Source organism: Phaenicophaeus curvirostris, chromosome 18 (assembly GCF_032191515.1).
Source record: "Phaenicophaeus curvirostris isolate KB17595 chromosome 18, BPBGC_Pcur_1.0, whole genome shotgun sequence".
NCBI lineage: Eukaryota > Metazoa > Chordata > Aves > Cuculiformes > Cuculidae > Phaenicophaeus > Phaenicophaeus curvirostris.
In genome coordinates, this window is record NC_091409.1 from 13,206,516 (window position 1) to 13,220,001 (window position 13,486).

Consider the following 13,486-nt stretch of genomic DNA (forward strand, 5'->3'; position numbering starts at 1 on the left):
GCAGCTGAGGTGAACTGGGATTGTTTAGCCTTGAGAAGAGGAGGCTGAGGGGAGACCTTATCACTGCCCACAACTGTCTGAAAGGAGGTTGTAGAGAGGTGGGTGTTGGTCTCTTCTGCCATGTGACAGGTGATAGGATGAGAGGGAATAGTCTCAAGCTGCACCATGAGAGGTTCAGATTGGACATTAGGAAAAACGTCTTCACCAAAAGGGTTCTCAGGTACTGGAACCTGCTGCCTGTGGAAGTGGTTGAGTCCCCATCCCTGGAGGTGTTTAAAAGATGAGTGGATTAAGTGTTTAGGAATATCATTTAGTAGTGGACAGGTACAGTTGGACTTGATGATCTCAAAGGTCTTTTCCAGCCAAGGGATTCTGTGTTCCTGTGACATGCTTCCAGGGGACACCGGCAGGAATGTGGTACTGGGGTGATGATGGAGCTCTGTGCTGGGGTTCTCTTGCATACCCACCCTCTGCTTTGGCCCTGCAGCTATCGTATCCTGAATCCAGCAGCCATTCCAGATGATAAGTTTGTGGACAGCAGAAAGGCCACAGAGAAGCTGCTGAGCTCCCTGGAACTGGACCACTCACAGTACAAGTTTGGTCATACCAAGGTGAGACCAAGCAGCTGATCCTTGGGAGGGCGTCATTGTCTCTTCTGTCTCTCTGCAATCCCAGTTTGCTCTCCTTGCCCAGCTTGCTCTCTCTGCCTGGCCACAGCCCCGCTGAAGCCCTGTGTTCTGCAGGTTGAAGGGATTGAGGAGGGCAGAGGCAAAAAAAGGTTGGGAAGAAACAGGTCTGAGTAGAAGGTCACTGCTGCCTGACCTCATACCACCCAACGCAGCTTCTGGGGGATGGGAGGGGGATGTGCTCAGGGCAAGGAGGTTTGTGTGCCTGTGCCTTGGGTGGGTGCAGCTCCAACCAGTGCAGAGTGTGGGTGCTTGCTCACGCTGGGCAGGCACCAAAACCTGCAGTGTGTGTCCCTCTCTTCTCTGTGGCCCTGCTTTGGGCCTCGCGTAGCCGAGGTCTGCTAGACCTGAGCCCTCTGTGCTCTCTGCTGTTGACTCTGTTTTCACTCTCTTGCCTGTAGGTGTTTTTCAAGGCTGGTTTGCTGGGCATGCTGGAAGAGATGAGAGATGAGCGTCTGGCCAAGATCCTGACTATGCTGCAGGCCAGAATCCGTGGGCACCTCATGCGCATCGAGTATCAGAAGATCATCAGCAGGAGGTAGAGTTGTGGGGGGAGGCAGAATTTTGTGAGTGTCTCTCCTTGTTCCTTCTGCACATTTGGGTGGGTTTGACCTGTGGGGCTTGCCTGTGGCTGACAGTGGTTGGGTAAGGCCCTGTTCTGAGGACGTAGAGGCAGACCTGAAAGAGGTATGACATGGGGATGGTAGGAAGGATCAGTGTATACAGGCCTTTGGTTTCCACTAGAAGATTCAGAGGGATGTAGAGTAAGGAGACCTGACAGCCAGGCCACTCCACCCGTCCCACCAGGGCCACTGCAGTGTGCAGACAATGTGCTATTCATTCAACATGCTACCATCTGCTCTCCTGGTGAAGAAAAGAGCCATGTCCATGCCTTGAAAATCCAGGTTTCTGCTGCAGTGAGGATGGGAGGTGAGGAATCTACACCTATGTTGATGCTGTGCTTGTGTCCTTCCAGGGAAGCCCTCTATACCATTCAGTGGAACATCCGCGCCTTCAATGCTGTCAAGAACTGGTCCTGGATGAAGCTATTCTTCAAGATAAAGCCTTTACTCAAGTCTGCTCAGACTGAGAAGGAAATGTCTAATCTGAAGGAGGAGTTCCAGAAGCTGAAGGAGGCTCTGGAGAAGTCAGAGGCTAAGAGGAAAGAGCTGGAAGAGAAGCAAGTCTCCATGATCCAGGAGAAGAATGACCTGGCTCTCCAGCTGCAGGCAGTGAGTGCTTTGCCTTTCTTTGGAAGTGTAAAGATAGCACAGGGTCCGTGGTTTGAAGAAGGAACAGAGTGTGCTAGTTTCCTCCTTCAGCCTTTTGCAGTTCTTTGCAATTCCTCACTGCCACAGTCTGTTTGAATTGCAATGTTAAACTCAGGGCAAACCTGAAGCAACATCACAGATTTGCCATCTCAGGGCTGCCACAGGGATTCATGCGCCCCTAGCTCTGCAAAGAGTCATCTCCTCACTGTGGGGTGGGAGGGATAGAAACATTTGCTCACCAAGCTGTGGCTACTCTGTGCCATTTCTGTGCCAGAAAGTGTCAGTCAAGTGATTCCTTCCTCTGGGAAGTTTAGCTGCAGTTAGCTCTTTGGCCCTTGAAGATGGACAGTGACCAGAGCTGTCTTTTTGTGCACCTGAGTACCTTGGTCTTGCTCTACTGCTTCCACAAGGAGAGCTTCCTCTCTGGGCCAGGATAATGGGGTTGAGAGCCTGCTGGTGTGCTCCTGGGGCGGTGAATGAGTGCTGGCTCTCCTGTGTCTGTCCCAGGAGCAAGACAACCTGGCAGATGCGGAGGAACGCTGCGACCTGCTGATCAAGTCCAAGATCCAGCTGGAGGCCAAAGTGAAGGAGCTGACAGAGCGTCTGGAGGATGAGGAGGAAATGAATTCTGACCTCACTGCCAAGAGACGCAAGCTGGAGGATGAGTGTGCGGAGCTGAAGAAAGACATCGATGACCTGGAGATCACGCTGGCCAAGGTGGAGAAGGAGAAACATGCGACTGAGAACAAGGTAACTGACTCTTCCCACAGAGTACAGCCTCTTTGCCCATGGGGACACCAAAAAGAAACAGCAGGGACAAGGCTGCTGGGGGTCTGAGACAAGGGAGAGTGCAAAAAGGAATGGGAGAGGGCAAAAACCTTCTGGTGTCCTGCCTCATTGCACAGGAGTGGTATGGGCAACATCATGGGAGTGTGATGGCAAGTGATTTGGGACATTGACAACCCCCCAGTGGAACCAGCCTGGCCAAGGGAAGGGGGCCTGGCTGCTGCCATGATCCCAAGCTGCTGTTGTCACGGACTCCTGCCTTTCTTGGGTCAGGCTACTGTATTGGCTTTGCTTCCCCTGTTTCTGACAGGATGCATTTAATTTTTGACCCTGCCGATCTAGGTTAAAAACCTGATTGAAGAGATGGCCTCTCTGGATGAGATTATTGCCAAGCTGACAAAGGAGAAGAAAGCCCTGCAGGAGGCCCATCAGCAGGCCCTGGATGACCTGCAGGCTGAGGAAGACAAAGTCAACACTCTGACCAAAGCCAAGGTCAAGCTGGAGCAGCAAGTGGATGATGTGAGTCACAAGCCAGTGACTATGCAGACTGAGAGTTTGAGTTACACCTCTGGGAGAGCCCAAAGGCTGTCCTTGAGTGGGATCTGGAGGGTGGAGTCATTATCAGAGCCCTATTTAATATGGCTAATTAAGGAATAGCCCCATGGACAAACTGCCTCTGAATCAAGAGGTGGTCGAGAGTTCCCCGTGGAGAGCAGTCCTGGGCTGTGGGAATGGGAAAGAAGACCAGCTAGGATGAATCCCACTCTGTATCTCTAGGCTGTGTGAAGCTCCCACAGCAATGGACATAAAGAAGGCTGGGGCTACAGAGGGCCCTTTCCCTCCTCACCTGTCTCCTTTCATTGTCCAGCTGGAAAGCTCTCTTGAACAAGAAAAGAAAGTCCGCATGGACCTGGAAAGAGCAAAGAGGAAGCTCGAAGGAGACCTGAAGTTGACACAAGAGTCAGTAATGGATCTGGAGAATGACAAGCAGCAGCTGGAGGAAAAACTCAAAAAGTGAGTGTGCGATGTGTGCCTGGGCTGTGCAATTACTGTGCTGGGCCAGTGCCTATTCCTAAGTCCTGTGGCTTCTGCAGAGGCTGTTGGGATGCGGCTTTGAGCACTGCTGGGGTGATCGTCCCAGGCAAAATCAGGCCTTAGTTTTCCTGGGCACTATGCAGAGATGCTGAGGAGCTTGTCAGCTGCACAGACATATAGACCAGGTTGCAGGGAACAATCTTCCTCTGGCTTCAGAGAGCCAGAGGGTCTCAGCGGGACAGTTTTGTCTGACCAGAGGCTCTGCCTTCTCTCTGTACAGGAAAGACTTTGAAATGAGTCAGCTGAACTCAAGGATTGAAGATGGGCAAGTGACTGAGGCCCAGCTGCAGAAGAAGATCAAGGAGCTGCAGGTATGATGGGAAGAGCTGTTTTCACAGCCCAGGAGTCCTAAATTTTCCATCAGATATACTGTGCTGGGGAATCAGCATGGGCTGATCCTTCTCTGTGCACTGGGCATCTCCTTGGCAGAAGAGTGATAAACAAAGCTGACGCTGTTATCAGAAGCAAAGCTCTGCCAGAGTGTTGAACTAAAATTTAAAGAATGACCTATTGAGGTGAACACGTGCACCAGCACGAGGAACTGCTTGTAGGATGTAGCTCTCTGTCAAGACTAAAAGCTTAAATCCAGTGTCCAAACTCTGAAGTTCCAAATACAGTATGTTAGACTTCCTCCTATCAGAGAGAGGCCCCTAGATTCCCACTGAAAACAAGCTAGAGTCAGCCTGGATCCTGGAACAAGGTAGAGAGGAGAGCAGGTGCTCTGCAAAACACACCACCAAGCAGCACCAGGCATGCCTGTCTCCGAGGATCCCAGAACAGTCCAAACATTTACTCCAGGCTGGCGGCTTGTTGCTCCCCAGCATCAGAGGAGCCACCCTGCTCCACTGTGGAGAGCAAAGATGCTGGAGCTTCACGCAGTGCTTGGAGCCTCTGCCTTATTCTGTCTCTACCAGGCCCGCATTGAGGAGCTGGAGGAGGAACTGGAGGCTGAGCGTGCCGCCAGAGCCAAGGTGGAAAAGCAGCGGGCAGAAGTGTCACGGGAGCTGGAGGAGCTGAGCGAGCGGCTGGAGGAGGCTGGTGGAGCAACGGCCACGCAGTTGGAGATGAACAAGAAGCGGGAAGCAGAATTCCTGAAGCTACGGCGGGACCTGGAGGAGGCAACCCTGCAGCATGAGTCCACGGCAGCTGCTCTGCGGAAGAAGCACGCAGACAGCGTGGCAGAGCTGAGCGAGCAAATCGATAACCTGCAGCGCGTCAAGCAGAAGCTGGAGAAAGAGAAGAGTGAGATGAAGATGGAGGTGGATGATCTGTCATCAAACATTGAATACCTCACCAAGAACAAGGTGAGCACTGGTTCTGTACAGGGCAGGTTCCTCCCTCCTGTGAACATAAGCACAACTGGTTGAAGTGTGTTCAGCACAGCAAAGTGTTCAAGGCCAGGTTGGACGGGGCCTTGAGCTGCCTGATCGAGTGGGAGATGTCCCTGCCCGTGGCAGAGGGGTTGGAATTAGATGATCATATAATCATATATAATCATATAATTGCCAGGTTGGAAAAGACCCACCGGATCATCGAGTCCAACCATTCCTGTCAAACACTAAACCATGCCCCTCAGCTCCTCATTCACCTGTGCCTTAGACCCCTCCAGGGAAGGTGACTCAACCCCCTCCCTGGGCAGCCTCTGCCAGTGCCCAATGACCCTTTCCGTGAAAAATTTTTTCTTAATGTCCAGCCTGAACCTCCCCTGGCGGAGCTCAAGGCCATTCCCTCTCGTCCTGTCCCCTGTCACTTGGGAGAAGATCTTTAAGGTCCCTTCCAACCCAAACCATTCTATGATTCTATGATTTATTTTATGTCCATGGGATGATGTCTTAGGTAGCTCTTTGCCATGGCCAAGACCCTCTCTTTGGCTTGTCCCTATGTCGCTATGGCAGCGCTTGGAGGATGCTTTGCTTGTCCTAGTCAGGTCTGGAGGATCTGAGAAGACATCTCCTGGGAGACTGATTCAGAGAGCCCCTTTTAGCTTAGCAGAGATACGAGCAGGCTCCTGCTCTCTGCCTTGGGTGCACACGGGGTCAGCTGAGCGGGGCAGAGAGGTCCCACGGGATGCAGTTGTTGAGCCCCTTCTGGGTCTCACACGGGCTTTGCTTGGTGCACGCAGGCCAACGCAGAAAAGCTTTGCCGCACCTATGAGGACCAGCTGAGCGAGGCCAAGTCCAAAGTGGATGAGCTGCAGCGACAACTGAACGACGTGAGCGCGCAGCGGGGCAGGCTCCAGACTGAGAACGGTAGGTGGAGGAGGCACCCAGCAGATGCGGGGCTGCCCTCGGCTGATCGTACACCGGGGCATCTGAGAGAGGGAGCCGTGGTTCTGCCGGGCAGAGTGTGATCTCCTTCTTGCATGGACAAAATACAACAGCAGAAGCTCCATCTGGAGTGGAGGGGGGTGGAATGTCTGTGTTGGGCTTCCACTCTGGCCTTGCAGAGGTGCCATACAGCTTGGCAAGGAGGAGGAGCTCTGTGGTGATGGTTGTGGTGCTGGGGGATGCACTGTGATCTCGGGCATCGGAAGGAGAGGGTTTCTGGCTGGCAGACTTTGCCTTTAGCTGCTTCCACCTCTGCCCGTGGGCACAACCTGCCTGGATGGGGTAACACCTGGGACTGCAGGAGGTCTCTGTGTGACTGTGAGCTAATGCACATTGAAGCCATTCAGCCCCACAGTAGCTGTTTTGTCTCTGTTTGAACCCAGGGGAGCTTAGTCGGCTGCTGGAGGAGAAGGAATCCTTCATCAACCAGCTAAGCCGTGGCAAGACCTCATTCACGCAGAACATAGAGGAACTCAAGAGGCAGCTGGAGGAAGAGACCAAGGTGAGGCTTGTAGGGCATGGCTGATCTCCGAGCGATACAGATAGCAGGGAATAGTGTGTTCCACTGTGGCCGTGGCCCAGATTCTTGGCCTGGGGAGGTGGGACACACGCTGCACACAGGAACCCCAAGGAAAAGCAGTTCCCTCCCACTGCCCCTGATCCTGGAGCCACGGCCAGTGTCCTGGAGCCATGGCCAGTGTCCTGGAGCCAGCTGCTCCTCTCATAAACTCTCCCTTCCCCAGAGCAAGAACGCCCTGGCCCATGCCCTGCAAGCCTCCCGGCACGACTGTGACCTCTTGCGGGAGCAGTACGAGGAGGAGGTGGAGGCCAAGAGTGAGCTCCAGAGGAACTTGTCTAAAGCCAACGCAGAAGTGGCCCAGTGGAGGACCAAGTATGAGACAGATGCCATCCAGAGGACGGAGGAGCTGGAGGAAGCCAAGTGAGTCTCATGGCAGGAGCCTGTTCCTTGCAGGTGGCAGGTTTCTGTTCCAAGGTGGGATTTTCCCAGTCTTCAGGGTGGGAATGCACCTTCCTGCCTGGACTTGATGTTGTTTGGTCAGGCTGTGGCCTCCCCTCCTCAAAGCAGCAGGGGGAGATGACAACTTGGGCTGGGAGCGCTCACCCCTCGCTGCTGTTGGCAGGAAGAAGCTGGCCATCCGGCTACAGGAGGCAGAGGAGGCAGTGGAGGCTGCTCATGCCAAGTGCTCCTCGCTGGAAAAGACCAAGCACCGGCTGCAGACAGAGATCGAGGACCTCTCGGTGGACCTGGAACGCGCCAACTCAGCCTGTGCTGCCCTGGACAAGAAGCAGCGCAACTTTGACAGGATCCTGGCCGAGTGGAAGCAGAAGTATGAGGAGACCCAGGCAGAGCTGGAGGCATCGCAGAAGGAGTCACGCAGCCTGAGCACAGAGCTCTTCAAGCTCAAGAATGCTTACGAGGAGTCCCTGGACAACCTGGAGACCCTCAAGAGGGAGAACAAGAACCTACAGGGTAGGACTGGGCTCAAGCTTTCCCCTTGGACTCTCTGCCCAGGGTCCTCCTCCCTTCTCCTTAGCCATGGGGTGGGATGGAGATCCTTTGGAGGCAGGGAGAGAACCTTGCTGCTCAGCGAAGCCTGGCCCAGAGAGGGAGTCACCTTCCCTGGAGGGGTTTAAGGGATGGGTGGATGAGGTGCTGAGGGACATGGTTTAGTGTTTGATAGGAATGATTGGACTTGATGAGCTGGTGGGTCTTTTCTAACCTGATGATTCGGTGATTCTATGATTCTACGATGCAGCAGCTCAGCCAGGAAGGCAGCATGTGTCCTGCCCTCTTGCTGGGGCCTCCCTGGGTGGACGAGCACCATCACTTGGCTCTTGTTGACTCTTGGTGTGTGTTTTGCTGCCAAAAGAGCCATGGCTGTGGCACAGCACTGGATTGGAGGTGTCACTCTTGGACAATCAGGGTCCTTAATGCCTTTCTCATGCCCTGTCCTTCACCCAGACTGCAGAAGAGCCCACAAATCTCCCCAAGCACAAGCTTAGCTGCTCTCCAGGGGGCTGGGGAACATCACCAGAGCCTGGACTGGGGGACTGGAAAGTCACCTGTGCAGGGCTGTTCCCACAAGCTCAGTCCTCACCACGTGTCCTTCCATCCCTGCCAGAGGAAATTGCTGATCTGACTGACCAGATCAGTATGAGCGGTAAAACCATCCATGAGCTGGAGAAGCTGAAGAAAGCTCTGGAGAATGAGAAGAGTGATATCCAGGCAGCTCTGGAGGAGGCTGAGGTGGGTCCTTGTTTCTTATTGATGCTTGCCTGTACCAGTTGCCCTCAGGAGCCACTGGCCCACCCTGCAGCTCTGGTCGGGTGCTGCTGGAGCAGCAACACATGCTGTGCCAGTAGAGTGAAGGTCCCAAGCTGGGCTGGTGCCCGGAGCACCCCAGGGGTGGTTCACAACCACTGCGAGGCACAGAGTTGTACGGGGCTCCCAACAGCTCTGCGTTGGGGGCAAGGTCAGGCTGCAGTGGGGAGCTGAGGAGGACCCCCAGGGACCACCTCCTCATTGCTGCTGCTGTATTTAGGGGGCCCTGGAGCATGAGGAGAGCAAGACGCTGCGCATCCAGCTGGAGCTGAACCAGATCAAAGCTGATGTGGACAGGAAGCTGGCAGAAAAGGATGAGGAGTTTGAGAACCTGAGGTATGAGTGGAGAGGGGACAGACTGGGACATCATCTCAGCACTGGTGAGACCGCTCCTTGAATCCTGTGTTAAGTTCTGGGCCCCTCACCACAAGAAGGATGTTGAGGCTCTGGAGCGAGTCCAGAGACGAGCAACAAAGCTGGTGAGGGGGCTGGAGAACAGGCCTTATGAGGAACGGCTGAGAGAGCTGGGGGTGTTTAGCCTGGAGAAGAGGAGGCTGAGGGGAGACCTCATTGCTCTCTACAACTCCCTGAAAGGAGGTTGTGGAGAGGAGGGAGCTGGGCTCTTCTCCCAAGTGACAGGGGACAGGACGAGAGGGAATGGCCCTGGAGATTTTTAAGAGACGGGTGGACAAGGCGGTGAGGGATATGGTTTAGTGTTTGATAGGAATGGTTGGACTCGATAATCTGGTGGGTCTTTTCCAACCTGGTGATTCTATGATTCTATGATCATAGAGGGGCAGAGGTGGCACCGTGGCCCTGACAGGGCTGCCCCAGACTGGGTGTCTTTGGGGGTTGATGTGTTGCCTTTCCCACAGGCGCAACCACCAGCGAGCCATGGACTCCATGCAGGCCACACTGGATGCAGAAGCCCGAGCCAAGAACGAGGCTGTTCGTCTGAGGAAGAAGATGGAGGGAGATCTGAACGAGATGGAGATCCAGCTCAGCCATGCCAACCGCCAAGCTGCCGAGTTCCAGAAACTGGTCCGCCAGCTCCAGGCCCAGATCAAGGTTGGGTTGGGCTCGGTGCTGTCCCCACTGCTGGTGCCAGCTCCCTCCCATCCCCACTGACCCCCACACTGCTCTGCAGGACCTGCAAATCGAGTTGGATGATACTCAACGCCACAACGATGACCTGAAGGAGCAGGCGGCCGCCCTGGAGCGCCGCAACAACCTGCTGATGGCAGAGGTGGAGGAGCTGCGGGGAGCGCTGGAGCAGGCGGAGAGGAGCAGGAAGCTGGCAGAGCAGGAGCTGCTGGAGGCCACTGAGAGGGTCAACCTGCTCCATTCCCAGGTGAGGGACCACCCCGATCCCAGGTTTCTGCTGGCACTGGAGCAGCAGGAGCCTGTCCCGCGGTGGGTCCCTGTGGCACTCACTGCCCTGCTCTGTCCACAGAACACGGGCCTGATTAACCAAAAGAAGAAGCTGGAAGCCGACATCTCACAGCTGAGTGGGGAGGTAGAGGATGCAGTGCAAGAGTGCCGCAACGCTGAAGAGAAGGCAAAGAAGGCCATCACGGATGTAAGAGCCTGGTGGGGCTGGGGATGGGAGGAGGGGAGGGGTGTCAGGGCTTCTCCATCAAGCCCCTGTGTCTGGCAGGGCTGCCTGACCCTGTGGTGATGCCTCTGTGCTCTCGGACTTGCAGGCTGCCATGATGGCAGAGGAGCTAAAGAAGGAGCAGGACACGAGTGCGCACCTGGAGCGGATGAAGAAGAACATGGAGCAGACCATCAAGGACCTGCAGATGCGCTTGGATGAAGCGGAGCAGATCGCTCTCAAAGGGGGCAAGAAGCAGATCCAGAAGCTGGAGGCCAGGGTGAGGTGGCAGGGGCTGATCCATGGCTGTGGCACCAGGTTCTGCAGGGTTCCTGTCCCATCCCTCTGGGGCCAGGCTCTACCTTCAGGGCAGTGAAGGGCAGCCCCTGGGGGCCTGGGACCAGCTTCGTGTCTTTGTTTGGGGTGGTTTAGCCTTGACTGTGGGTGCTCTGATCTGGGGAAAAGGATTTGACCTCAGCTGGTGCGAGGGAGCAGAGTGCTGAGCTGGCCTCTATCCTCCCCCAGGTGCGGGAGCTGGAAGGAGAGCTGGATATGGAGCAGAAGAAGATGGCTGAGGCCCAGAAGGGCATTCGCAAGTACGAGCGGAGGATCAAGGAGATGAGCTATCAGGTATGGCAGCACCCGGCCCAGCTCCAGCCCCGCAGGACTTCACCAGCTCTCCCTGTGCTCAGGTCCTTGTGTTATCCAATATCCCCCTCCAGCCCAGCACAGCCCTGGCTTATCTGGGCACCGTCCTGGGGCTGATACGGGCAGGAAGGGGCTTCTCCTTGTCCAAACTTCCACTACTCCCTCCGTCTTGCTCCTTTGGTGACACCTCCTAAGCTTGGAGGGGGCAGGAACCAGGGGACACGGGGCTGGTGCCTGTGTGGGCGCTTGCTCTGGAGTGAAGGGCCCTGGCACCGCTGTGACTCCTGGATAGAGGTCTGGGGACAGCCAGAGCTGGTACTGGGGGTCTTGTGGGCTCCTGCTAATGGGGGCTGGGGCACCTGCAGGCTGAGGAAGACCGAAAGAACCTGACACGGATGCAGGACCTGATCGACAAGCTGCAGAGCAAAGTCAAGAGCTACAAGCGCCAGTTCGAGGAGGCGGTAAGTGCCTGTCCCCACCCCAGCTCTCCTCCTGGGGTAGAAAAACAGCACTGGGCTTCCCTGGGGTGGCTGCAAGGGAAGGGGACCATGAGGAGTTGTCAACCTGGTGTCCTTCCGTCCCCTCGGCCTCTCCAGGAGCAGCAGGCCAACTCCAACTTGGTGAAGTACCGCAAGGTGCAGCACGAGCTCGATGATGCCGAGGAGCGCGCTGACATCGCAGAGACGCAGGTCAACAAGCTGCGCGCCCGCACCAGGGAGGTGATCACCTCCAAGGTAAGCTCAGCGTTGTGCTGAGGGACCGCAGGGGCAGGGCTCCTGCCAGCCTTGGAGCCAGAGAAGCAGCTCTAGAGCCCGTGGTGCTGCTCTCCTCGCCTGCTGCCGGGACCTGAAGGGTGGCAGAACGCACCCCGCTTCCCTATCCAGGATCTCAGCAACATCCTTTTGTGCTTTTTTGCCAGCACGAGTAGCCGGCGCCCAGCTGCCCGGCCTGTCCCCAGCTGCCCTGCTGTAGCTCAGAGGCGTGTGGCTGCAACAGCCACCGCCAGCTTTGCACCGTGTGAATAAACATACACCTGCCAAGCCTTGCTCCGTTGTGTCTGTCACAGGGGAACCGGGGCCTTGGCCTCTGCTGCTGGGGCAACATCTGTCACAGCCACGTAGGCACAGGAGAGAGGTACAGGCCTCCCGTGTCCCTGCTCTATCTCCCTAGACTGCTCCTACGAAAGAGCCTTTTCCTTATCCCTTCCCACTAAAGTTGCCGGGGACCAGAGCCGAGGGCAGAACAGTCACCACTTTGACTGCAAAGAAAGACATCTCCACTCAGGTCTTTAAAATAGAGTTCTTTAATAGTTTCCATTTAATATGTTTATTTGCAGTTAGTAAATTGGCATTAATCCGGGCAGCACAAACCTCAGCAATCCACAGGGACAGTGCAGACTCCCACAGCATATGTCCCACCTCCCTCCCCCAGCGCAGCCTCGGCCGAGGCCAGCGAGCTCTCTCCCTCGCACCACGCAGGACGCTTCCTCCCCATGCTCTCCATAAATAAGACAAAACAAGGATGAAGGACAGAGCTGTCTGGTCCCTCTCAAAATTAAACTCTCGAGGCGTCTGGCACAGACAGATGAACCCACAAACCCACGGCCCCAGTTCATATTTGCCCTCCCTGCACACTCCTCCTCCTTTTCCCAGAAAGCTCCCTCGCTGGAGGAGCTGCTGCGGGTTCCTTCCCTGCACCCTCCTCCCCAGCCCAGCACCTCAGCCCGAAGAAGAAAGCAAAGCCAAACCCGCTCTAGTAAATAAGGACCCAAAAGCCACCCTGCTCCTCCCTGGGAGGAGGGACCCCCAGGGCAGGAGGCAGGCGGGGGAGATCCCAGCTCAGCCTGGCCCCCACTGTCTGTTCCGTAAACACAGCGGTGGAGATGAGACTGCAGGTTTATAGCAGCAATCACTGGATGCACCAATTAACTGGACTGTGGAAAGGGCATCCCTTAACTTAAAAGCCTTTTAATTTGAAGCCTTTATTTTAAGTGTACATCTATTACAGTTAAGAAGAAGCAAAGATACACCAAAACCACAAATACCCAAGAACAAAAAAAAATACAGACGTGAAAGAAAAGCTGAGAGGAGGGAGGAGAGAGGAAGGAGGGGGGGAATCTGGTGAAGAACAGAGGTGCAGCCACTGCAAGGAGTTCCCTAACACAACGGGTGTGAGTAGGGGAGCCTGCCCAGGGGATTCAGCCCCCAGGGAGGGACAGCCCGATCCCCAGGAGCGCCTGCAAGGCTCCAGGTTTATGCACACGCTCAGCAGCGTTCACCACCATGGAAGTAAAGTAGTGGCTGCGAGTCCCCAGCGGGACACTGAGGTGTGAGATAAGCAAGAGAAGGGTGACTGCATCTGGGGCTGGAAGCCTCATCCACTCATCCGGATCCTCCAAGGTTGTTTCATTCTGCTGCCAAAGACTAGAGACAAAACTCTGGGCCACCCTCGCCCCTGGTCCCTCTCCAAAGCCTGGACAGAGCTGAAGTCAACTCATCTCATCAAATAAGTGTAGAAAATTTAAAAATCATTAAATCCAAGTTTCAAAGAAAACTGGTTTCTTTGAGCATTCTGATTAAAATGCGCTAACTCAGGAGCTCAGGCTGCATTTAATCCCTGGGAACCTGACTATCCTGGAGCAACATAATTAAGCTTGAGCAGGTAGGGCATGTGCAGGCCTGGCAATCAGGATTGCCAAAACCCAACTGCCCCTTTCCCAACGTAGCCTAGAAAGC

The 13,486-nt window shown here is 55.2% G+C and overlaps 1 protein-coding gene across 1 annotated transcript in view; it reads left to right on the forward strand.

The window, feature by feature from the left end:
- The window catches only part of MYH7B (myosin heavy chain 7B), a 30,092-nt gene extending 18,306 nt beyond the window's left edge, over positions 1-11,786 (forward strand). The window contains exons 22-42 of the mRNA XM_069871684.1: positions 488-611; positions 1,088-1,224; positions 1,663-1,918; positions 2,465-2,707; positions 3,086-3,262; positions 3,612-3,757; positions 4,059-4,149; positions 4,753-5,142; positions 5,961-6,087; positions 6,549-6,667; positions 6,909-7,105; positions 7,308-7,657; positions 8,310-8,434; positions 8,730-8,845; positions 9,385-9,577; positions 9,657-9,860; positions 9,963-10,088; positions 10,213-10,383; positions 10,629-10,733; positions 11,117-11,212; positions 11,348-11,786. Coding sequence (XP_069727785.1) covers positions 488-611; positions 1,088-1,224; positions 1,663-1,918; positions 2,465-2,707; positions 3,086-3,262; positions 3,612-3,757; positions 4,059-4,149; positions 4,753-5,142; positions 5,961-6,087; positions 6,549-6,667; positions 6,909-7,105; positions 7,308-7,657; positions 8,310-8,434; positions 8,730-8,845; positions 9,385-9,577; positions 9,657-9,860; positions 9,963-10,088; positions 10,213-10,383; positions 10,629-10,733; positions 11,117-11,212; positions 11,348-11,506 — 3,652 coding nt within the window. The 3' untranslated portion in view covers positions 11,507-11,786. The remainder of the gene's footprint in view (positions 1-487; positions 612-1,087; positions 1,225-1,662; positions 1,919-2,464; positions 2,708-3,085; positions 3,263-3,611; positions 3,758-4,058; positions 4,150-4,752; positions 5,143-5,960; positions 6,088-6,548; positions 6,668-6,908; positions 7,106-7,307; positions 7,658-8,309; positions 8,435-8,729; positions 8,846-9,384; positions 9,578-9,656; positions 9,861-9,962; positions 10,089-10,212; positions 10,384-10,628; positions 10,734-11,116; positions 11,213-11,347) is intronic.
- The last annotated feature ends 1,700 nt before the right edge of the window (positions 11,787-13,486 follow it).